This window comes from Ornithodoros turicata, chromosome 4 (genome assembly GCF_037126465.1).
Source record: "Ornithodoros turicata isolate Travis chromosome 4, ASM3712646v1, whole genome shotgun sequence".
In the NCBI taxonomy this organism is placed as follows: Eukaryota; Metazoa; Arthropoda; class Arachnida; order Ixodida; family Argasidae; genus Ornithodoros; species Ornithodoros turicata.
Genome location: NC_088204.1, coordinates 6,645,486 through 6,663,900, shown reverse-complemented (window position 1 = coordinate 6,663,900; position 18,415 = coordinate 6,645,486). Strand labels below are relative to the sequence as shown.

General features: G+C 47.0%; 2 protein-coding genes across 2 annotated transcripts in view; one reads left to right on the top strand and one right to left on the bottom strand.

The window, feature by feature from the left end:
* LOC135390871 (uncharacterized) overlaps positions 1-18,415 on the bottom strand; it is a 510,967-nt gene that overhangs the window by 258,366 nt on the left and 234,186 nt on the right. The window lies entirely within an intron of this gene.
* The window catches only part of LOC135390869 (protein O-mannosyl-transferase TMTC1-like), a 184,012-nt gene continuing 168,781 nt past the window's right edge, over positions 3,185-18,415 (top strand). The window contains exon 1 of the mRNA XM_064620818.1: positions 3,185-4,339. Within this exon, the coding sequence (XP_064476888.1) occupies positions 3,912-4,339 (428 nt within the window). The 5' untranslated portion in view covers positions 3,185-3,911. The remainder of the gene's footprint in view (positions 4,340-18,415) is intronic.

Genomic DNA, 18,415 nt, shown 5'->3' with positions numbered 1-18,415 from the left:
TCGGAGACTGCTTAAAAAAGTCCGTATTAGGGAGCTTAAGGCCCTTAAGCTTTAGTAAGCGCCCTCCAATTAGGACTCCGTATCGCTGTTAATCAATCAGATATCACCAACGTGATGTCATCCACTCCAAAGGAATCAAGCCATTGGCCTATCATGTTTTGGGAAAAGTCATCTTGAAACTTTTTCCTAAAACTCCCTATATTTACTCTACGAAGACGATAAGATAACAAAAAAGGAGAAGAAGCTGTTGAATCAGAGATCAGCAACGTGATGTGAGCTGTTCCAAAGTAATCGCGCGACTGGTTTACTATGTTATCAGCTTTGTTATGGTAAACATCACGCGATCTAGTTGAGTTCAGTTGTGTTGAGTTGAGTTTAACCGTGCGACCTAACTCAATCCTCCACTGTGACTTCTGAAAGACATAGTCGCCGTCTTTTGTGACTCAAGTCACATGGCGCCAATATGAGTGACAATATGAGGATAGTATGAGTAATGCGGGGACAATATGAGTGATTAGCATCCTGATATAATATCCACCGAGCGTTTGGCTGCTCCAAAGCGGGCAACGTCTCTCTCTCTCTCTATTATGGCGAAGCCCAATACGATGACAAAGTCGCTTTCTGAACTCCCATGAATTCGGAATTAAAAGTCACCGAGCCCCCTCCCTGGCACGAAATTCCCCTCTAAACACCACAATTATCCCCCTAAACACACCTAAATTATCAACCAAAGAAGCGGGCGTCGTCGCAGAACTCAATATCGCAAGACGGAGATCCGCAATACCATAACTATTACCTTTTCCAGCTTCCTCTTATACATTGCAATCGCCTCGGCACAAAAACAGGTATCCCTCCTGCTCAAACACTCAAAAGAGAGACTCACACAATGCACATTCTTATGATCTCATCCACCCTTCAGACCCCTACATTAAATTCCCTTCTGCCTACGACACAGACCACAAAAAAAAAAAAAGAAAAAAAAGAAAAAGGCCGCGCGGTAGTTTGAAAATAAAGCCGCATCAACGAAATAAGCCACCAGGCGCTACCACATCCTCTGTTATCACCCCCACGCAGCCACCTTCCCCTCCCACACAAAGACGCCCCGCCACCACTACCAACATCCGTCTATCGGCAACCCCAAACACGCGCGACTATTTACTTTCGGAAAAAGAAACCAACTTGCCCCCCTCCCCCCTCTCCTTCGCAGAAAAAGAAACGTCGCACGTGCAATCACTATCATTATCGTCATCATCTTCTTCAAAACCCACACCTCTGCTCTGCTGGCAACATTGGTCGCCGCGAAGACTACGTCGGACCGTCGTCGGCCACGCTGGACCGCATCAATCTCTCCACAGATAAGAGAGCCCCACAGAAGGCAGTCATTATCGCGACGCGGCGCGCATTATAATCGAGCCCCTGATTCTATACGCGCGCCTACAAAAGGTAATATACTCTCTTTTCTCAAGGTAAACAGAAGCCCAAGAGATAAGCAACACCGCAATGATGTACCTCCCCCCCTCGAATGTGCTTTGTGCGCATTTACTATACGCGCATTGTCTTTTTTCTTGATATGCACTATTTCCTTTCATGTGTATTGCTATTGCTTTGGGCGTCCTTTGAGGTAGGGAGGGGTTGAGGAGGCTGAGTAATTGAATCTCTGCAGTGTCTTCTTTGAAGTGCCGCGTCGAGGAGGTTTGTTCTCCGCAGTTTCTTTTCACGGAGGCATCCCCGGAGTAAAGGGGAGGACTGAGCTGCATCCGACTTCTGCGAGGATGAGGGGAGGTGTGAAGCGAAAGGCGGTTTTGCCGCCAAGAAGTCAGCCTGAAGGGGGCGTGCGAGAAGTTATTATGGAAAGGGTCATGGAACAGGGGACTGGCGTGCGAAGCGAAAGTGAGGGATTAATTTTCTTTAGTCAAATTTTCCTAGACGTGCCGTTGCGTTGCATGAAACATATGGGAGATAATATACCTTTGTGGTTCGATGATTAGTTTTTGTCTTCTATTTTGTGAAATAAATACGGGAATGAAATGGAACTAAACGAGAGAGAAATGCTTCTAAATGAATGTGCCTTCCAGAAGATATAAGTACACTCTTAAAAATGAACTTCACCGCATAGCACGCTGCTAGCCAACCATCATCTCGAATGACATCGTTATCTGCCCTGATTTGTTGAAAACGGGAGGCGTACGCCTTTTCTGTGACACTTACGCTGTTCATAATTGTCACAAAAAAAGGCGTACGCCCCCAGTTTTCAACAAATCAGGGCAGATAACGATATCATTCGAGATGATGGTTGGCTAGGAGCGTGCTATGTGGTGAAGTTCATTTCTAAGAGTGTACTGACGTAACCTTGTTGCGATACTGTAAGTCCATCGGAGTTATGTTCCCGCACTGGTTCGCTGCCATATGCTTTTTGGATGACTATTAACGACGAAAACATATAAACTGCTTGTTAGCGACTGTGGCGGTCTCCTGCGGAAGACGTCATGTGAATAAAGCCTATTTCGCAACTGATAAGGCGCGAGCTTTAGTTCAGAAGGAGTCACGCAAGGGAGTTGTACATCTGTCACCTTTTCATCCTGTTACCTCCACGTCAATGAAGGTACACCATCGAAGAGGTCACGTTTGGGTACATTATGCGGCTGGAGTGACTGCGAGCGCACATCATATCGTTTATAGCGGCTGAGTCCGAAGCAGCTACACATTGTTGAAAATACAGTATGCATACTGTACACCTAAAAGAAACTCGTACAATATCGTTACGTATACCGGAATTTGAAGCAGGAGCGCACCACTTTTACATAATCAATAGCTTCTCTGTTTAAAGAATCTCCGCGAGCGACCAAAAAGGAAAATGAGAAAATACAAGACACACAATCGACCGCTTGCTTCTTTGCAAGCAAACAAAAAAAAAGCTTTCTCCCCATTTCCATCCGCAAGATCAACGATGCTCTTATCCCTCTTGCCATCGAACCGCCTCAGCGTACGTGAAACGGGCCCTACCGTTTTCCCGACGACCGCAGAGCTGCGCACAAGTTCGCGACTCCCGCCATTTATATCCTCCGGGTTGCGCGTGCGCACTGAAGAGGGGAGTTTGCAGCAGCGCCACCACCGCATCACCTTCGCGTCTCTTTCCCGCCTCTCCTCCTGCACCATGCTCTCCACTCGGTAATGCACCGGCGGTCATAGTATGCCGAGGAACAGTTGAGCTCTGACAGCTTAGGTCGACGGGTGGGACAGTCCTGAAAGTAGTCGACAAGGACCGGGGCTTCGGTACCAGCACACTGTTGGTGCTCCGTCTTCGTTCCAACGCATCAGCGAGAGGGAAACGCATTGCGTAAAAGGATGTTTTCACCTCTTCGAACATGAAAACGGTGGTCTATCTCTTGAGAACTGTGCAAGAGTGATGAAGCAGCTGATTTCAAACCCGTTTGAGAAGTGTGGATACCCTCGTCTCAAAGAAGAGGTCCGGCAAATGATGACCTACGTGGACATGGCGTATGTTCTCACTGACGTCGTGTTGTGATGGTATATTTCTTTTTTTATTTTTGCCACGAAGAGGAAAGGTTGGTTGGACTGCCAGAGCTCCAGATCGTCCAGCAGCTGGCTGTTCGTCAGTGTACGGCGTAGACCTGGATGGAGCCTCCTAACGCAGAAGATATTCTAACTGGCATTTCTTTGAAGACTGGATATTCCTCTTCACTAGACAGAAAGCAGCTTCGATGTCAACATTCGCAATAACTATATGTCTGCCTGTGGTATTTGAAATAATCGTATCACCGAAGTCGCCCTCCATCAGAAAGTTCCTCAATGTCTTCTTGAAGAAGCGCAACTTCGAATGTTAGTCTCCGCAGCGAATCTCTAATGAGCATGGCCCTTAGCCTCGCAACGAGGACCTCCAGGTGTTAACGATGGGTTGCGAAGGTTGGATCGAAGGCGCCGACCCCTCGACAACGATGCTGCACGGATACGTCTCGACGGCGGCGTCCTCTTCCAAGTTCCATCGTCGAGGGACGTCCTGCGTGCCGCGTCCTCGATGGGACATCTCCTGGAGCGTCCGGTGGTCGGCGTCGTGCGCGAGGTTCCACTGGCCCAGGAGCCGGACCTGGAGCGTGTCGTGGCTGCCCGCGTTGTGCGCGGCCTTGCTGTCCCTGTTGTGTTACCTAAACTCCCTGGACGGTGATTTTGTGCACGACGACATGGTGGCCGTTGTTGGTAACCGTGACGTGACGGGCGAGCACGCCCTCAGTGCTTTGTGGGTCAACGACTTCTGGGGCCGGCCCATGGCGGACCCGCAGAGCCACAAGTCGTACAGGCCGCTCACGGTGCTCACGTTCAGGTAAGCGCGACGACAAGTTAGCGGTTTTCACACTGTGCGGTAGGTACTTCTTGAGGAGCGGGGGGCCGCCTTCAGAGGACACACTAGCATAGCCTTTGATTCTGAGTGTGTAATAGCTATACAGCTCTTGCAATGGAGCAGGTAGCATCCATGTTGGATTGGTGAAAGCTCCAAGGTTCACTTTATTTTACTAATTTACTAACTGACTAACTAACTAACCATAGCCTTGGTGGTCAAAAAATAAAAAAGAAGAAAGAGAGAGAAAAAAAAACAGATATCAGCGTGCTCTTCAACGTTTTGGGGGTGGCAAACTGTTTTCCCGGTTTACATGATTTCCCCAAGCGCAATAGCTGTTGCTCAAAGTCTTTCTTCAAAGGCTCTCTTGCTTTTAAGTGAATGGTTCGTAGTGGTGAAACGTAAGAGAGTAATGCAGAGCAAGACAGTTTCGATTATGCTTGCATACATGTTATGAATATTGTAAGTAACGTGAGTATGAGTGTTGTAAGTAAGTGTAAAGTAACGGTTTGGCTAAGCGAAGAGTGATTACATGGCAGGATAATGGCGGAATAAAAGTTCGCACACACCTTCGTAGAACTGTGCGGCAATAAGAAAGCAATGCTGATACGTATAAACTTACTCCTCAGTACTTACTCCTCTGCGACTCTTCGTTCACGTAATTTCGACAAAAAAAATGAGACCTGCGATTAACTGCAGGGCCTCCCTGAGCATTCGTGGTACGCACGCGGGGCAAAAAGATGTTCTAATCCTCGCGAATGACAAGTACATTTGAAGTCTAGTAGAAAAAATGCACGATATTCGTAAGAACCTAAGCTGGCAGTTGACCTCACTATGTAGTTTGGACACTAAAGTTCTTTTCCAATAAAATAGCTCTCTCAGCATGGTGTTTCATACTGTTAAGCTGCCCCATTGCATAAGAACAGTATAACTGTTTATACTGAACCCTAAAGAACATTTTGCTCAGACCACAACTGTACCCACCTACAATCCGCCTATACCATGAACGTAGAACATGATTCCCGAACTACTTTTCTTATGCACCCTATACACCCTGTTATATCCCAACAATACCACGTGATGAAAAAAGAACAAACATGATCATCATCATCATCATCCCGAGAGGATGTCTAATCGCTGGGAGACTATATAGAAAGGGTACCCTACGGAACGATCGGGACCCAAACGCGCGGAAGCCCTTCTGTATTGATCGCGCGATTTCGGAGATCCTGCGCCGAATTCTTGATCACCGAGGCATCGAAGAAGAAAGGAAGGAGGACCAAGAAAATGTTGGGATCGATGCAGCCGACGACCCCCTCGGCTCTTTTGGGCTTCCACGAGAGCAACTGGCCCAGACAGTGACGGCGGCGCAAAGTTGTCGCGTCTTTCCCGCTTCGGACGGCGACCGAGCGAGAGATTGCATTTTCTTCCGCGGCGGCAGTTGGCACGCTTCGAAGGATCTCGCGCGAAAAGAGTGAACGGATGGGATGCGGCATATACCGCGCGCGCGCGCGCTCTTTTCACTACAACCCTTTTCGCGGCTACGAATTGAATAGGAGGATTGAAAACAGGCTGCATCCTCAGTGTGGCTTATCAATAGTATAATCGTAGGAAATTTCTCGTCTTGCAAAAGGAGGATACCCACGAAGTGTTTTAACGGATGGAGGGACTCGGAAACTTCTAAAAATACAGACCAAGATCGTGCACTGCGGCGAAGCTGGATTTCCCTGAATTTCATCTTCCGCGCCGCGAAGCAGCTATGGCTATGAGCGACGTACGGATGTTAGGAGATGGAGAGGGGAAAGCAGGAAGTTTGAGAGAGAGGGGGACGCCTCGTAACGTCCTGGGTCGACTTTCGGGGGGCAGTGTGCCGATAGCTCTCTAGGTAATCTGTCGGAAAACGGAGGGGAAAACTTGAGGCATATCGCACCTTGCTGTGATTCAAACCCATTCATTGAAGTTCATCGTTCAAGATAAACAAAAATGTTCAAGACATTTAAAAGATTCTAACAACATGTATAGGCACAAAGCTGGATATTGTAGCTACCGCGAGCCATCAGATTTTTCCCCCGGTGTACCGATCGCCATCGCTCACGAAAACTATACAGTTTACTCACTGACGTCATCCCTCCAGAGGGCACTAGCTTCGAAAATGCGAAATCGCCGCCATGTTGTAAGTCCCTCGAAGTTTGGTTTCGGTTTTCGTTGACTGCCATGTGCTTTTTTGGAGGACTATCAACGTTGAAAACATGGAAATTACTTGGACTGTGGTACAAAAATGTTCACATAATCCCCATTTTTTTTCTTTCTTTCAATCAATCAATCAATCAATGTTCACACAGTACAACAGCTCTAGAACACCAAATGCACTGCGAGTGTGAAGTGGGCGAAAGCATTGACAGTCAACCTACGGACGTACATCATGGCGACAAATCTGCTAGCGACGGTGGCGCTCTCCTGCTGATGACGTCATGTGAATAAACACTATAGGGAACAAACAATTACCGCACGCAACAACGCGCATCATGCGAACCGCAAAAATGACGTATACACGACACGGGTTCGTTGCTCGTTCTCTTTCTTTCAATTCCCTCCACCGGCACTCCGAGTAAAGCCTCCCTATACTCAACAAGACCTGAAGCCGACCGTAAAAACGGCGCCATTCAAAAGTCCGCCGCCGCGTCACATATATTCTTCAACCGTCACCGGACAAAGAATAGAAACACACACGCGCGCAAAATAACAGTAAAAAAAAAAAATGATGTGCAAAGAAAAAGTCGTGCGACCAAAAGCGAAACGAGAGACGGCTCGAAAATGTTGGCCGAGCAAAATGCCTCCCTTCCACCGATCACTCACCCGTGCCGCGCGCGATGACCATTTCCGGCGAAGACGAGCACGTGACTTCCGGTCTTTTGCGATAGCAGAAAACATTACTGCAATGAAAGCACCGCGCCGTGATTAGAGAGACAATGAGCGGCAGCGATAATCATGCAACTAAGTATATCCACACAGAGAAAATGCATCATGGGAGTCTTTTTTTTTTTTTCGCCTTGGAGCTCGCTAGATGGCGCATGCAAGAAAGGTGTTGCTGCTTCGCATAGAAGCCTCGGAAATTGGCCGTAATAATGAAGGCGTCGCAGTTTGCTTTGTTTTCAAGCGCACTGCACTACATCAGACGAGTGAAAAAAAAAAAGAAAAAGACAAGAAAGAGAGAGAGAGAGGTGCTGGAACGCAAAGAAATATAGTTCCCTTTAATGAAACGGTATAGCGTGAACTACGCAATGTTGGGTCGGCGTGCACCCTGACTGTTTCATGAAAGTATAGTAAGAGTTTTGGGCGCAATTAGTATATGTATAAAACTGCAAGGGTGCACGCGAGCTGGTACATTGTAAGGACACGAAAACCCTGAGACAAGGAGCAAAAAGGAACGCGTTGTGTGTGTCTCTTTTTGCTCCTTGTCTCACGTTTGTCGTCGTTTGAGGACATATATGTGTGGCTCCGGACAAACCGACATTCTAGATTATATGCTGATATTATCACGAAAATAAAAACGCCTAAATACTACTACACATGCACACGTCTCAGTTTGTTTCAGCATCAAGAAACGAGAATTTTTTTGAACATTTCTCAGTGTGTCCTTGTTACACTAATTGTGATGTTACCAACAACAACAACATTTGATAGAGACAGAGAAACACGTCATTGAATATCGGAAGGCATCAAACGCTACACCCCCTAGAGGGCTCTCTTCTCTCCCTTCATCTAGAGTGCCTCAATAGTAGCTCCCTAGTATTCAGGCACCCCGTCCCAAGCAGCACAACATCTTGCCCAATATTGGACCGATATTGGCAATGCTGGCCCAATATTGGTCCAATATTGGGCTTACATTGCTACTATTGGTCCAATATTCGGCCTGCATTACCACTATTGGTCCAATATTGGGCCGGCATTGTCACTATTGGCCCAATATTGGGCTGGCATTGCCACTATTGGTACAATATTGGGCCTGCATTGCCACTATTGGTCCAATATTGGGCCGTCATTGCCACCGTAGAGGAGGTGGTGTTCCCCTACATGAGTCCTGACCAGCGGGCAGATGGACGTGGCCTCACACTAGGACGGTGCCAGTAGAACTGCCGTGCCAGCGCCGTAGCGCGTGGCAGCAGAGGCACGTCGTCATCGTCGTCACCGGGCCGCCACACCACTATTTGTCCAATATTGGGCCAAGATATTGTGCTGCTTGGCACCTTCATCCCTGCTCTCTCTCTCTGTCCCCAATGCAATGTGTGTACTCTCTCTTTCTCAAAACTTTCTAAGCACTTGAACGTGGTGTTTCTTATGGAAGGTTATTCTTCAGAGGTCTGCCAAGTGCGAGATAAGTCACAAAATCCATAACTGCTCGAAGTCTAGGTATGGCGGGCCCAGGAACAGAGCGACATCGAACTCCTTCTTTCTCGATCGTTGTGCATTTCTTCACCTCATAGGTCAATCGGTTTCAAACAGGAGGGAGACGTTTGCTAAAGTCGGTACATTAGTTAGGACATAGCGTCCCCTTGCACGCGAAGTATAAAGGCATAGTATAAAGTCATAGGCAAACAAGTCTTCCTTTAAATGTTTTACATTGTTAAAAGCATTTAACCTTGCACGGGTATTGTCGTATGTACCAGCGGCATGTCCGATCGGTTTAAGGCATCCGCTCGATGGTGGCAGCCAAGGTCGTGCTGAACACTGGGCGGTGGTGGGTTCGAATCCTACCACCGGCTGTGGTGTCCGGGGTTTTCCCTGTGGTTTCCCGCAGACTTCCCAGACGAATGTCGGCACATTTCCACCTGAAGTCGGCCCAGGACGCACACTAACATCCCCCCTGTCCCCCCACTTTTTCCTGCTGTCCCTTTTCAGTCTGTGCTCCGCTCATAGCCACAGTTGCTTCGCGGCGCTAAAGCGGAACAAACAAAAAATCAAATACTACAAACCGTCCGCATCACATATAAATTTCTTACGTTCAGTATTGACAATGAATCAATACCGTATTTACCAATAAACACTCCCACATTGCTGCGGCAGCCCAGTAATAGAGAACACGCTTCTATCGCTCAACTGGTAGAGCACGGGCGAAGGAAGAAGACAAAAATCGATAGTAACAAAAATTAATTTCGAGTCGTACATATCAGGTTTCCGGTTCCAGTCTATGTAAAACGTTTCACTCAAACTGGGCTAAAAAGGGGAAATCCGAGGAGAGGGATTTTCCCCTTTGGTCGGGATTCATTTTTTATGAGGGCGGAGAGCATAAAAATGGGCGTGCTCGTAAAAAGGCCTCTCCACTCTACTTTTACGACCGTCCCGATTAATCTTCTTCCCCCTGCTGTCAATTCTTCTTTTAAATGGAAACACATTTCCTCTGTTTCTTCTTTATGGGCATCAGATACACACTGTTCCGAGGCAATGTAGTCGTTCTGGAATCCCCTCTTTGCGCCCGCCGGATGTGTTTCTCGAGGTTACGATGACATCAACCCTGGGCTCCGAGTTGCCCGTCGGACGTCGCTTCTTGTTTCTCCCACCGTGCGTTGCATGTCCCGTTATGTCGGGGACAGAAAATGTAAGCCGCGCGTCCGTCCTGTCCGTCCGTTACAGATCGTCATTAGTCGATCGTCGCATGTCGTACTTCCGTGGTGACTATGTCACTTTGCATTTACGTGTTTCGAAGACTCGAACTGGGAACACTGGCAGATTCACCCGACATTATGAACAAACAAACATGGAACAGCTTGATCCGACTTAGAGTCACTAAATAGGCGTCGTTTCAGAGTATCGACACTGAGTTCCAAGACCAAGCATACGCCATCTTGTTTCCGCGCCACGCTCGCCACGCGCACTTTAGAGCGCACGATGCCATCTATCGTGCGCGGGTGAAATGTTCAATTCTCTTGCAAGCAGCTCATCACGATTGACGGCCTTGAGCTCATTTTGACATCCTCGGGATAGAGTCATTAAATTAATGACTCTGCCTCGGGACGCTCTAGTGGACGATACATGGATTATCGCAGAACAATCATACACGCTTCCCTATCCCACAGGGATCATTATGTTAGCAGTCTTTGATCCTCAACTGGGGATGGCACCGGTGTGCAGCGGAAACAAAATGGCCCTCCTGCTTTCCCTAGGACCTCAGTGTCGATACTCTGAAGCGAAGATTATTTAGTGTCTCTAGTCCGACACTGAGACGTACCCATGGACGTAGGGTGCGTACTCGGCGTGGGTTGGTGGACTGCTTGGGTGCTGGAATGTAAATGAAGAAGGGAAAACGCAAAGAAACAAGAGAACAGAGTTAGAAATATCGGCGGTTGCCTATGTGGCTTTTGCTTCACAGGATCGATCAATTGTCCCCTTTTCTGTACGAAGCATACCCAGTATCATAAAAAGGTATTATCGTCCCTGGAACTTCACTGCGTTACACCTTCCCATATGGTTATTTATTTATTTATTATGAATACCCTATTGTTCCACTTCGGTGGGCGCTGTGTAGGGAAGAGGACGAATACGTAGGAAAATACAAAGCTGTCACACTTGAGCAATTTCAAAGCTAAGACAAATAACAAAATCAAGTATCAATAATGATCATGCAGAAAGAAAATCACATAAAAGCGTTTGGAAAAGTATCACTAGAGCAAGTAGAGTACTTCATTATTTGAGAGTGTATTTTAGAGCACTTGAGAGTGAAGTATATAGATATATTCGCATTTATTTATTTATTGTTACAATCCCAGGGGCCATAGGGAAATAGGGCATACATTTGATAGCATCATATCCATTAATCAAACCGAAACTGAAACAAGCGAGTCAATACGGCTCGTCCGCACGCATGTCTATACACACGCCTCACCCAGACACAATCAATTGTGAGTGACGCTATTTCAACGTTCCGTCTTCACGGCGGCGTCATCATCACTGTGACAAAGCATGTACAGGTGCGAAAGGTCGGCGGGCTCTCATTAAACATTAAACCCTCTTCCTTCCCTTCCGCCCATTACGCCTTCGTACGTATAGTAAATAGACGGGGCCAGGTGAGCGAGTGAGGTCGTGCCGAAATGATGACGTGACGAAGGGACATGCGTTGCACTCATTCTTCCTCCTCCTTGCAGGAAGAAGATTGCATGTGTGTTTGAGGAGAAGACTTATGCGGGCCAGACACGTCAGGTTCTCCTCACAGCGGTGCAGAAATACATAACGTGGCGGAATCGCCGGTTGTCTAATCTTCCGACTTGTACACGTTAATAAATTTTGGGGGAGCGTGTAGCACCGTAGAAGTCATGCCTTTCTGTCGTTCCTGGTGCTATTAAGGGAGCAGTGAAAGCTCCCTCCATAAAAGTTTCCTCTTGGGCAAGGACGATGATTGTAGCTGACCTCTAGCGTGAGAGAGAGAGAGAGGCCTTTGATCTGTGCACCGTATAAAGATCGCTTAACTCTTTTACAGAGCTCGTAAGTGAATGAGAGATGTTGACGTCACCCTGTGACGTATACGGTGCGCCGCAAGTGGTGCCACGCTGTGTCCGTAGAAGAAGAGTTTTCGGTGGCTAGTGAGGCCTCCCGGCTGCTCGCTACCCTGATGGTTCGTCACACTGATCCGATTACGTCACGCCAGGTGATCGGGCCGGGTCTCCGAGGCCAATCGCGCATCGGTCATGGCTGCTTTTTGAAGGCGATTTTGTAAATTAAATTGCGCAGTGAAAAGATATCGCTCAGCGAATATATTTTGCATGCTTGTTCCTGATAAACTGCTTCACGATAGAAATGGGGTTTCCAGCAATGATAAATTCCGTTTTATCGCTTCTATAATCTCTCTAACTTCGCTTCTTCACCTCATTTTCTTTACTCCTTATTTTTGCTCATCGCCGCGCTTTCCCAAACCCACCAAGTGCTTCATGAGCCACCTAACGCGAGACCCATTCATCTGAGCGTCGCGTGACATTGAAGACATATCTTTCGTTTCTACGTAAAGAGTCCATATTTCTCCACTTCGCCAGAAACGGTACCCTTCTCTCGTCGGCACCGAGTGACCCGTCATTTCCTGCCTTCCTTCTTTTGTGGCATAGTCGACATTTCCATTGGCATCTTCCTTTCGCCCTTCGGAACCTTCCATTAATCTATCACAAAGGGGGGAAGCGTGTTACTCGAATTGAATCAGCCTGGACATTGCGATTCGCCCTTGTTTCTCCCTCTTGCGTGTTTTCCTGTCTATTTGCTGGAAGCACTGCCGTTTCCGCATCAATCGATGACGTCACGTCCCATTCGTCATTTCCTTTCCAACCCACTTCCAGAGAGAAAGCCTCTTCATGCGAGAAAAAGAAAAAGAAACGCAAAAACAGAGAGAAAGAAGGAAAGTCCGGTAGAATAAGAATTATTTGCGCTGCCCCTATAGCTTGATCGACAACCTTTCCTACGTCAGTTGCAGTCCTAAGTGCCTTCCTTTGTAACAGAGCCAAAAAAATGGTGCGTTGGAAATCACATCCGTTCCTGTCGTTCACCGTACGGCGGGGAGCGTCAGCTTGCAGGGAAGTGTTTCAGCCAATAGACCTCTACCCGAGAAACGTCGTCATATCGTTGGTAGACAGACACAAACCGAAAGAAATCGGAATTTGCGGGCTGGGTGCCCTCCCACTTTCGCACGGGCGCCCAGCCTGGGCACTTGTTCGCTGCCTCCCATTGAAAGAAAAGCAGGACCGAAGGTCGCGTCCCATTCAGGGACCATCGTAATCCCTTCAAGACCGTGGCTTTTGGGCGCGAACTTGTTCGTCCCTAGCTTCGAGCTTAGTTCAACTCTACCAAATTGGTGGCGCTGTCGAACACTATGACGTCATTTGTTTACAAACAGGGAGAGATCTATCCCAACAGGGCCAGTTCCCGTGTTGTCATGGCTAAGATGATCGCTTTCCACGCCGATACCGGGAGATGACACGGGTTCGAATCCTGGCACCGGCTGCGCTGTCTGAGGTTTCCCCAGGGCTTTCCGAAGACTTTCCAGACGAATGCCCGGCACACTTCCCCTTGAAGTCGGCCCAGGACGCATATTAAACCCTCTGTCCCCCACTCCTTCCTGCTGTCCTCTCTCCATCTGTCCACGTCTATACGCCACTCATAGCCACGGTTGCTTCGCGGCGCTAACACGGGATTTAAAAAAAAAGATCCAACAGAAGTTCTTGCGTATACGTGCAGTAGAAGGTGCCTGGAACCCGCACTCCTAATCGTCGTTTTTTCTCTTTATCCAGCAGCGAACTGATAGCACACTTCTCAACTTGAATACCATACCACCATATCAGTGCTCAACAACAACGAATACATGAAGTGACGATGTATGAGGAAATCTGCCGCTTCATTTGCGCCTCACTAACCCTGCGCGCACTCGTCAGTATATGCGACATGACATGATGAGGCGACGGATGAATAATAACACGAGTCTTTAGCGCGACGTACGAGGCGTAACATACATAGCACAAGCCCAACAGCGACCACATGAATCGCTCATGGTCAAGTAATGTCATTGCACAATGCATAAAAGTCACCAAGGGAAGTCGAGTACAGCTGAACCGTATAGCGGGGCCGGTGTCCCCTAGAAAATCAAAGAGTGAAAACTGCTTGGCGATGCTGCATCATATTTTGTTTTAATTAATTTAATTAATCAATCAATCACAAATTGTTTTAAGCACTCTTTTTTTCCCTCTTTTTATCTACGATTGCAGTTCTCTGCCACCAGAAGTCGTAGCATATATGACGCTTTGTCTTCACTTAAATGCAGCCATTTTTGCTTACTTGACGGGTCAGGATGAGTGACTGGTTTCGCTTTCTCGTGCTTTCTTTTTTTCTTTAACATTTTTTTTCTCTGTCTCTTTCCATCTCCATTGTAATTGCAGTGATGTTAAATTTGCACCCCCTTCTATGGCAACCGAGAGAAGTATTATAAATATTAAATAAGTAAATAAAATAAGATAAATAAATAAAATATTGGGTTAGGGACATAGCACTGATACCAACGTGAACGATGCCCCAGTATCGCGATGTTCACACGGTCTCGTATAGAGCTTCCCTCGCATTACGATACAGATCACAGTCCATAGTACGCAGTCTCAATATGCATAAATCCCTCTCCCATCCACCTCCGCGGTGTCAAATGAAACTCATTAGATTGGAATAGATATGATAGAAAAACAAACAAACACGGACATGTTAGAGCTCGGGGAAAAATACCGTAAATGCGGAAACAACGCTACAGGACAATTTCAATTTCAATTTTCAATTTCAATTTTATTAGTAATATTTGCAATACATAGTACACAGTGGGGGCCCCGTAGCATAGCTAGAGGTGGGGCCTCCGGGACAAGGCGTCCGCTTGGGAAACGAAGCGGCAGCGCTCGCCTTCAATCGATGTCTTCTCTACACACGTGCTGGGCCCCAAGTGATCGAGCCCGGATAGAAACGGCTCGCCCCCCAAAAAAGGCCGGGGGCCTGGAACGTCCCTCGGGAGAAGAGAACTCGCGGGAAGCGGAAATGTCCTCCATTCATCGATTGTCATAGCCGTAACGCATCGGCAATCGAGTACTTCTTCCAGGCCATCATGAGGCGTGCTCGCATGGAATGCCACTGTCCGATTGCGTCGATTTGATTTTCCCGTACGGGAATTCGCATCTGCCTTTTCTCCGAGCGTACATGGGAAATGGACTGCGAGGGGGTCATTTCGGCGGAGCGCATCAGATAAGGTCCGGTGCACAGATGGTCTGTCGGATTGATTCTCGAATGATACACCGTGAAATAGGAGATTCGAATATCGGAATTCGGAGAATGATTTCCGCAGGTAAAGGGCACGCCAGCAAGCCCTGTACGGGAGCAAGATTAAATGTTTGTATAGTCACGTCGCTAGTGCTCCGTGACGTTCGATACGCTAACGATCAATGAGCATTTTAGACGCCTTTCGTGCCTAAACAAATTGACTTCATTATGACAATTAAAGGGGCACTAAAATGTCAAAGCAAGCAAAGCAAGTTCACTTCTTATTACGTTACACACCATGTTGATTTCATACTCGTTATCATAATTTAAACCGTTGATTCCGTTATGGAGCTAGAATCGAAATTATACCGGACTCTGAACGTCGTTTAAGCTTGTGCATCGGTGTTTTTAGTCCATGCTGCGCGTGCACGCGCTATAGTCCGCGGTGAAAAATATAGTCGGTGAAAAAATAGAGGAATAGTCCGCCGGCGTGACTGTCCGAATGACTTGACGATAAATGCTGTCAGTGGAGCATTTGCGAGGACTGTTGTGGGCCGGTATTGAAAAATGCAGCATTGCGCGTCATGCCGCGCACATACGGAACAGTACGATCGTACCCGTATACACTCTAAGAAAAAAAGGAGTAAAACGGGGAGTAATTGCAGCTTCTACTCCCCTAGTCTGCAATTACTCCCAATTTTAGTCCCCTAACCCAACATTTAGTCCCGACATTTACTCCCCAGGACTGCAAATTGTCACTAAACTTCGCGAATGGTCTCCTGAATGCAACAGTCTACGTAAATATGTGCCCTTGGTCAGTTTGAACGACATAAGGCTGTATAACTCAGACAACGTAGCAATATTACACTCACACAGAGTAAGAAACAGTTAGCGCATCTTTCTTCGCAAATTGTGCCCTAGTATGGCGTAAGATTTTATATCACTCGATATATCACCGTTGACGGTTTGCTTCAAAGTATTTTCATGCATGCGCACCAATTATGTACCTGGGACTCTTACAACAGCGCGTGAAATGCGGTCTTCACTCTGTGACATTCATTTACTCCCTTGCATTTACTCCCGAAAGGGACTATTTTTTGTGGCAATCCAATTACTCCCCAAAAGGAGTAAAAGTACTCCTTTTTTTTTCTTAGAGTGTACTACCCGTACTAAACCCATACGGCCACTACAGTGTGCGCGAGCTTCTCCTGCTGTCTCATTGGATGCCGCCAATCTTTGCCTCCCTGTGGATCCTATTCGTTGCTGCCAAAGACGGCTCTGTTTTCACTGCATTTTTCTGCCGAACGGTAGCGCTGTGTGAACTAATTTTGCTCCCATTACACCAACTGAAACACGGACTTTCATTTGAGAACAAGTTGCTTTTGTATTTTAGTGCCCCTTTAATGTGAGAAAAGGCCGGGTAAGGAACTACTATTGAATGATTGGGTGATGGCAGTAGGGTTCGAACCCATTTTCATTAGTTCATGTTCATTCACGTTCATTTTGTAACTGGGCGTTGTGAGACCTTGGTTGTGTTTGTCCTTCGCTGTTTCATTGCCGCATCCACTAAAACGTCAGGAGGAACTGCTCTCGCGCAAATATTTCGCGTAATGGAAAGACGCGCTTTCAGGAGAAGTAATAATCAATTCCAGTAATGTATATAGCTGGTGAAAATTATACAAACGCACTTTATAGCGCTTTATAGCTGCCCAATGTATATATACTTTCCGACGGCCGAGCTTTTCAATAATTATTGTTCATTTTTCGTTTAAATTGAGTCGTAACAGCCCACGGGGGCTGTTGTATTTATAGTTGTATTGTATTTACAGTTGTATTTATCTTATAAATACAACTATAGTCCGACTATATAACTTCTGAGCTATCTGTACCACGACCTACTTAATAAGAGAACGACCAGTTCACTTGACCCCCCTTCCAGCGCCGGCTTTTTTGTTTCACATGTTTGCCGCAGGAGCATTGGTGGCGCTGCCGACATTCCCTACTTCAATGGGGGTTGTAGTGCTTATGCGGTAGCTTTCTACGGACTTCTTCGCATCCGCGTCAGATATTTGTGCCTTCTTTTCTTTTTTTGCCAAACATATCGTAATCTTTACGCACCAAACCGCCACGAAGACCTCAGTTCACATGAGCATGGTTTATTCCTTAGTGCCTTTTTGCAAGGCAAGATGCTTCCTCGCGTGAAAAGCGAAAAAGTGTGCTGTCATCCATCTGAGATATTTCTCCCAAACCTTGCAATTCAACTGCGGTCACTTTACTTTGCCCCTTACCATATTACTAACATTTCTTCCTTTTCTTTTTGAGCATGTAGAAGAGATTTCCTACAACAATTCACTTTGGAGACACCGAGTGTGTACATACAGACGTTCAGTGCGTGATGGCACCAACTTTAAATTAATCTTAAATTTAAATAACGGCATACAGGAGCGTATCGCCACAGGAAGAGCAGCAGGAACTGCTCTTAACCTATGGCCCTTTTTTACCAACAGTGGTTAACTTTGGACTAAGAACCAGCGTTGCGTGATCTGATGAATATTCCAGTGACAGTAACTTCCTTTAGTGTAGCATTGTTAAGCGTTAAATTCAAGTTAAGGGAAAGTTGTTCTCGGTTCAAATGCTAATTGGTGATGGTGAAACCGGGACTTTTAGTCTATCACTGAAGGACTGGAACCGAAGCGGATATCCGTTTGGTTACGGTTCAGTGTCAGAACTCTGAAAGCGGTAACAGGTAGGAGGCTCGCCGTTTTAATGCTTGTGGTTACCGGTAATCAAGCAGTTGAACCAGTACTTTTTCGGTTTTCTCTAGGATGTATCTGCTGGCTGCGTGGATGTCGCAGAAGCACGTTCAACGCCACTAATCAGAGTTGTAAAGAAATATATATCGCATCCCAAGCTGATCGCGTTCACGCGTGAGCATATTCTTATGAACCGGTAACCGAAATCACATAATTCGGTTCAGGTTGCAGCTTTGGTTAGTTGCGAATGGTGGATTGCAGATGTGGATATGGAAGAAATTTGGGTTCGAAGTCGTCTTCGGTTTCGCCCCGGTTTCAGTCCCTGCGCGCACTTCCACGTGCCAGAGCATGATTGTCTCCACTGCTGGATCGCCAATGAGTTGATAGTTTTTTTACAGCGATATGGGGGTGGGGGTGGTGAAAGGGCTCACTGTTGTCTGCCTCACAGATGTGGGCAACGTCACGACTAAAGCCCTGGAGGAAAACGCGTCCTGGGGCAACTTCAAGGGAATTGTGCGGAGATATGTCTAAAAGTGTCTGATGAAAACCC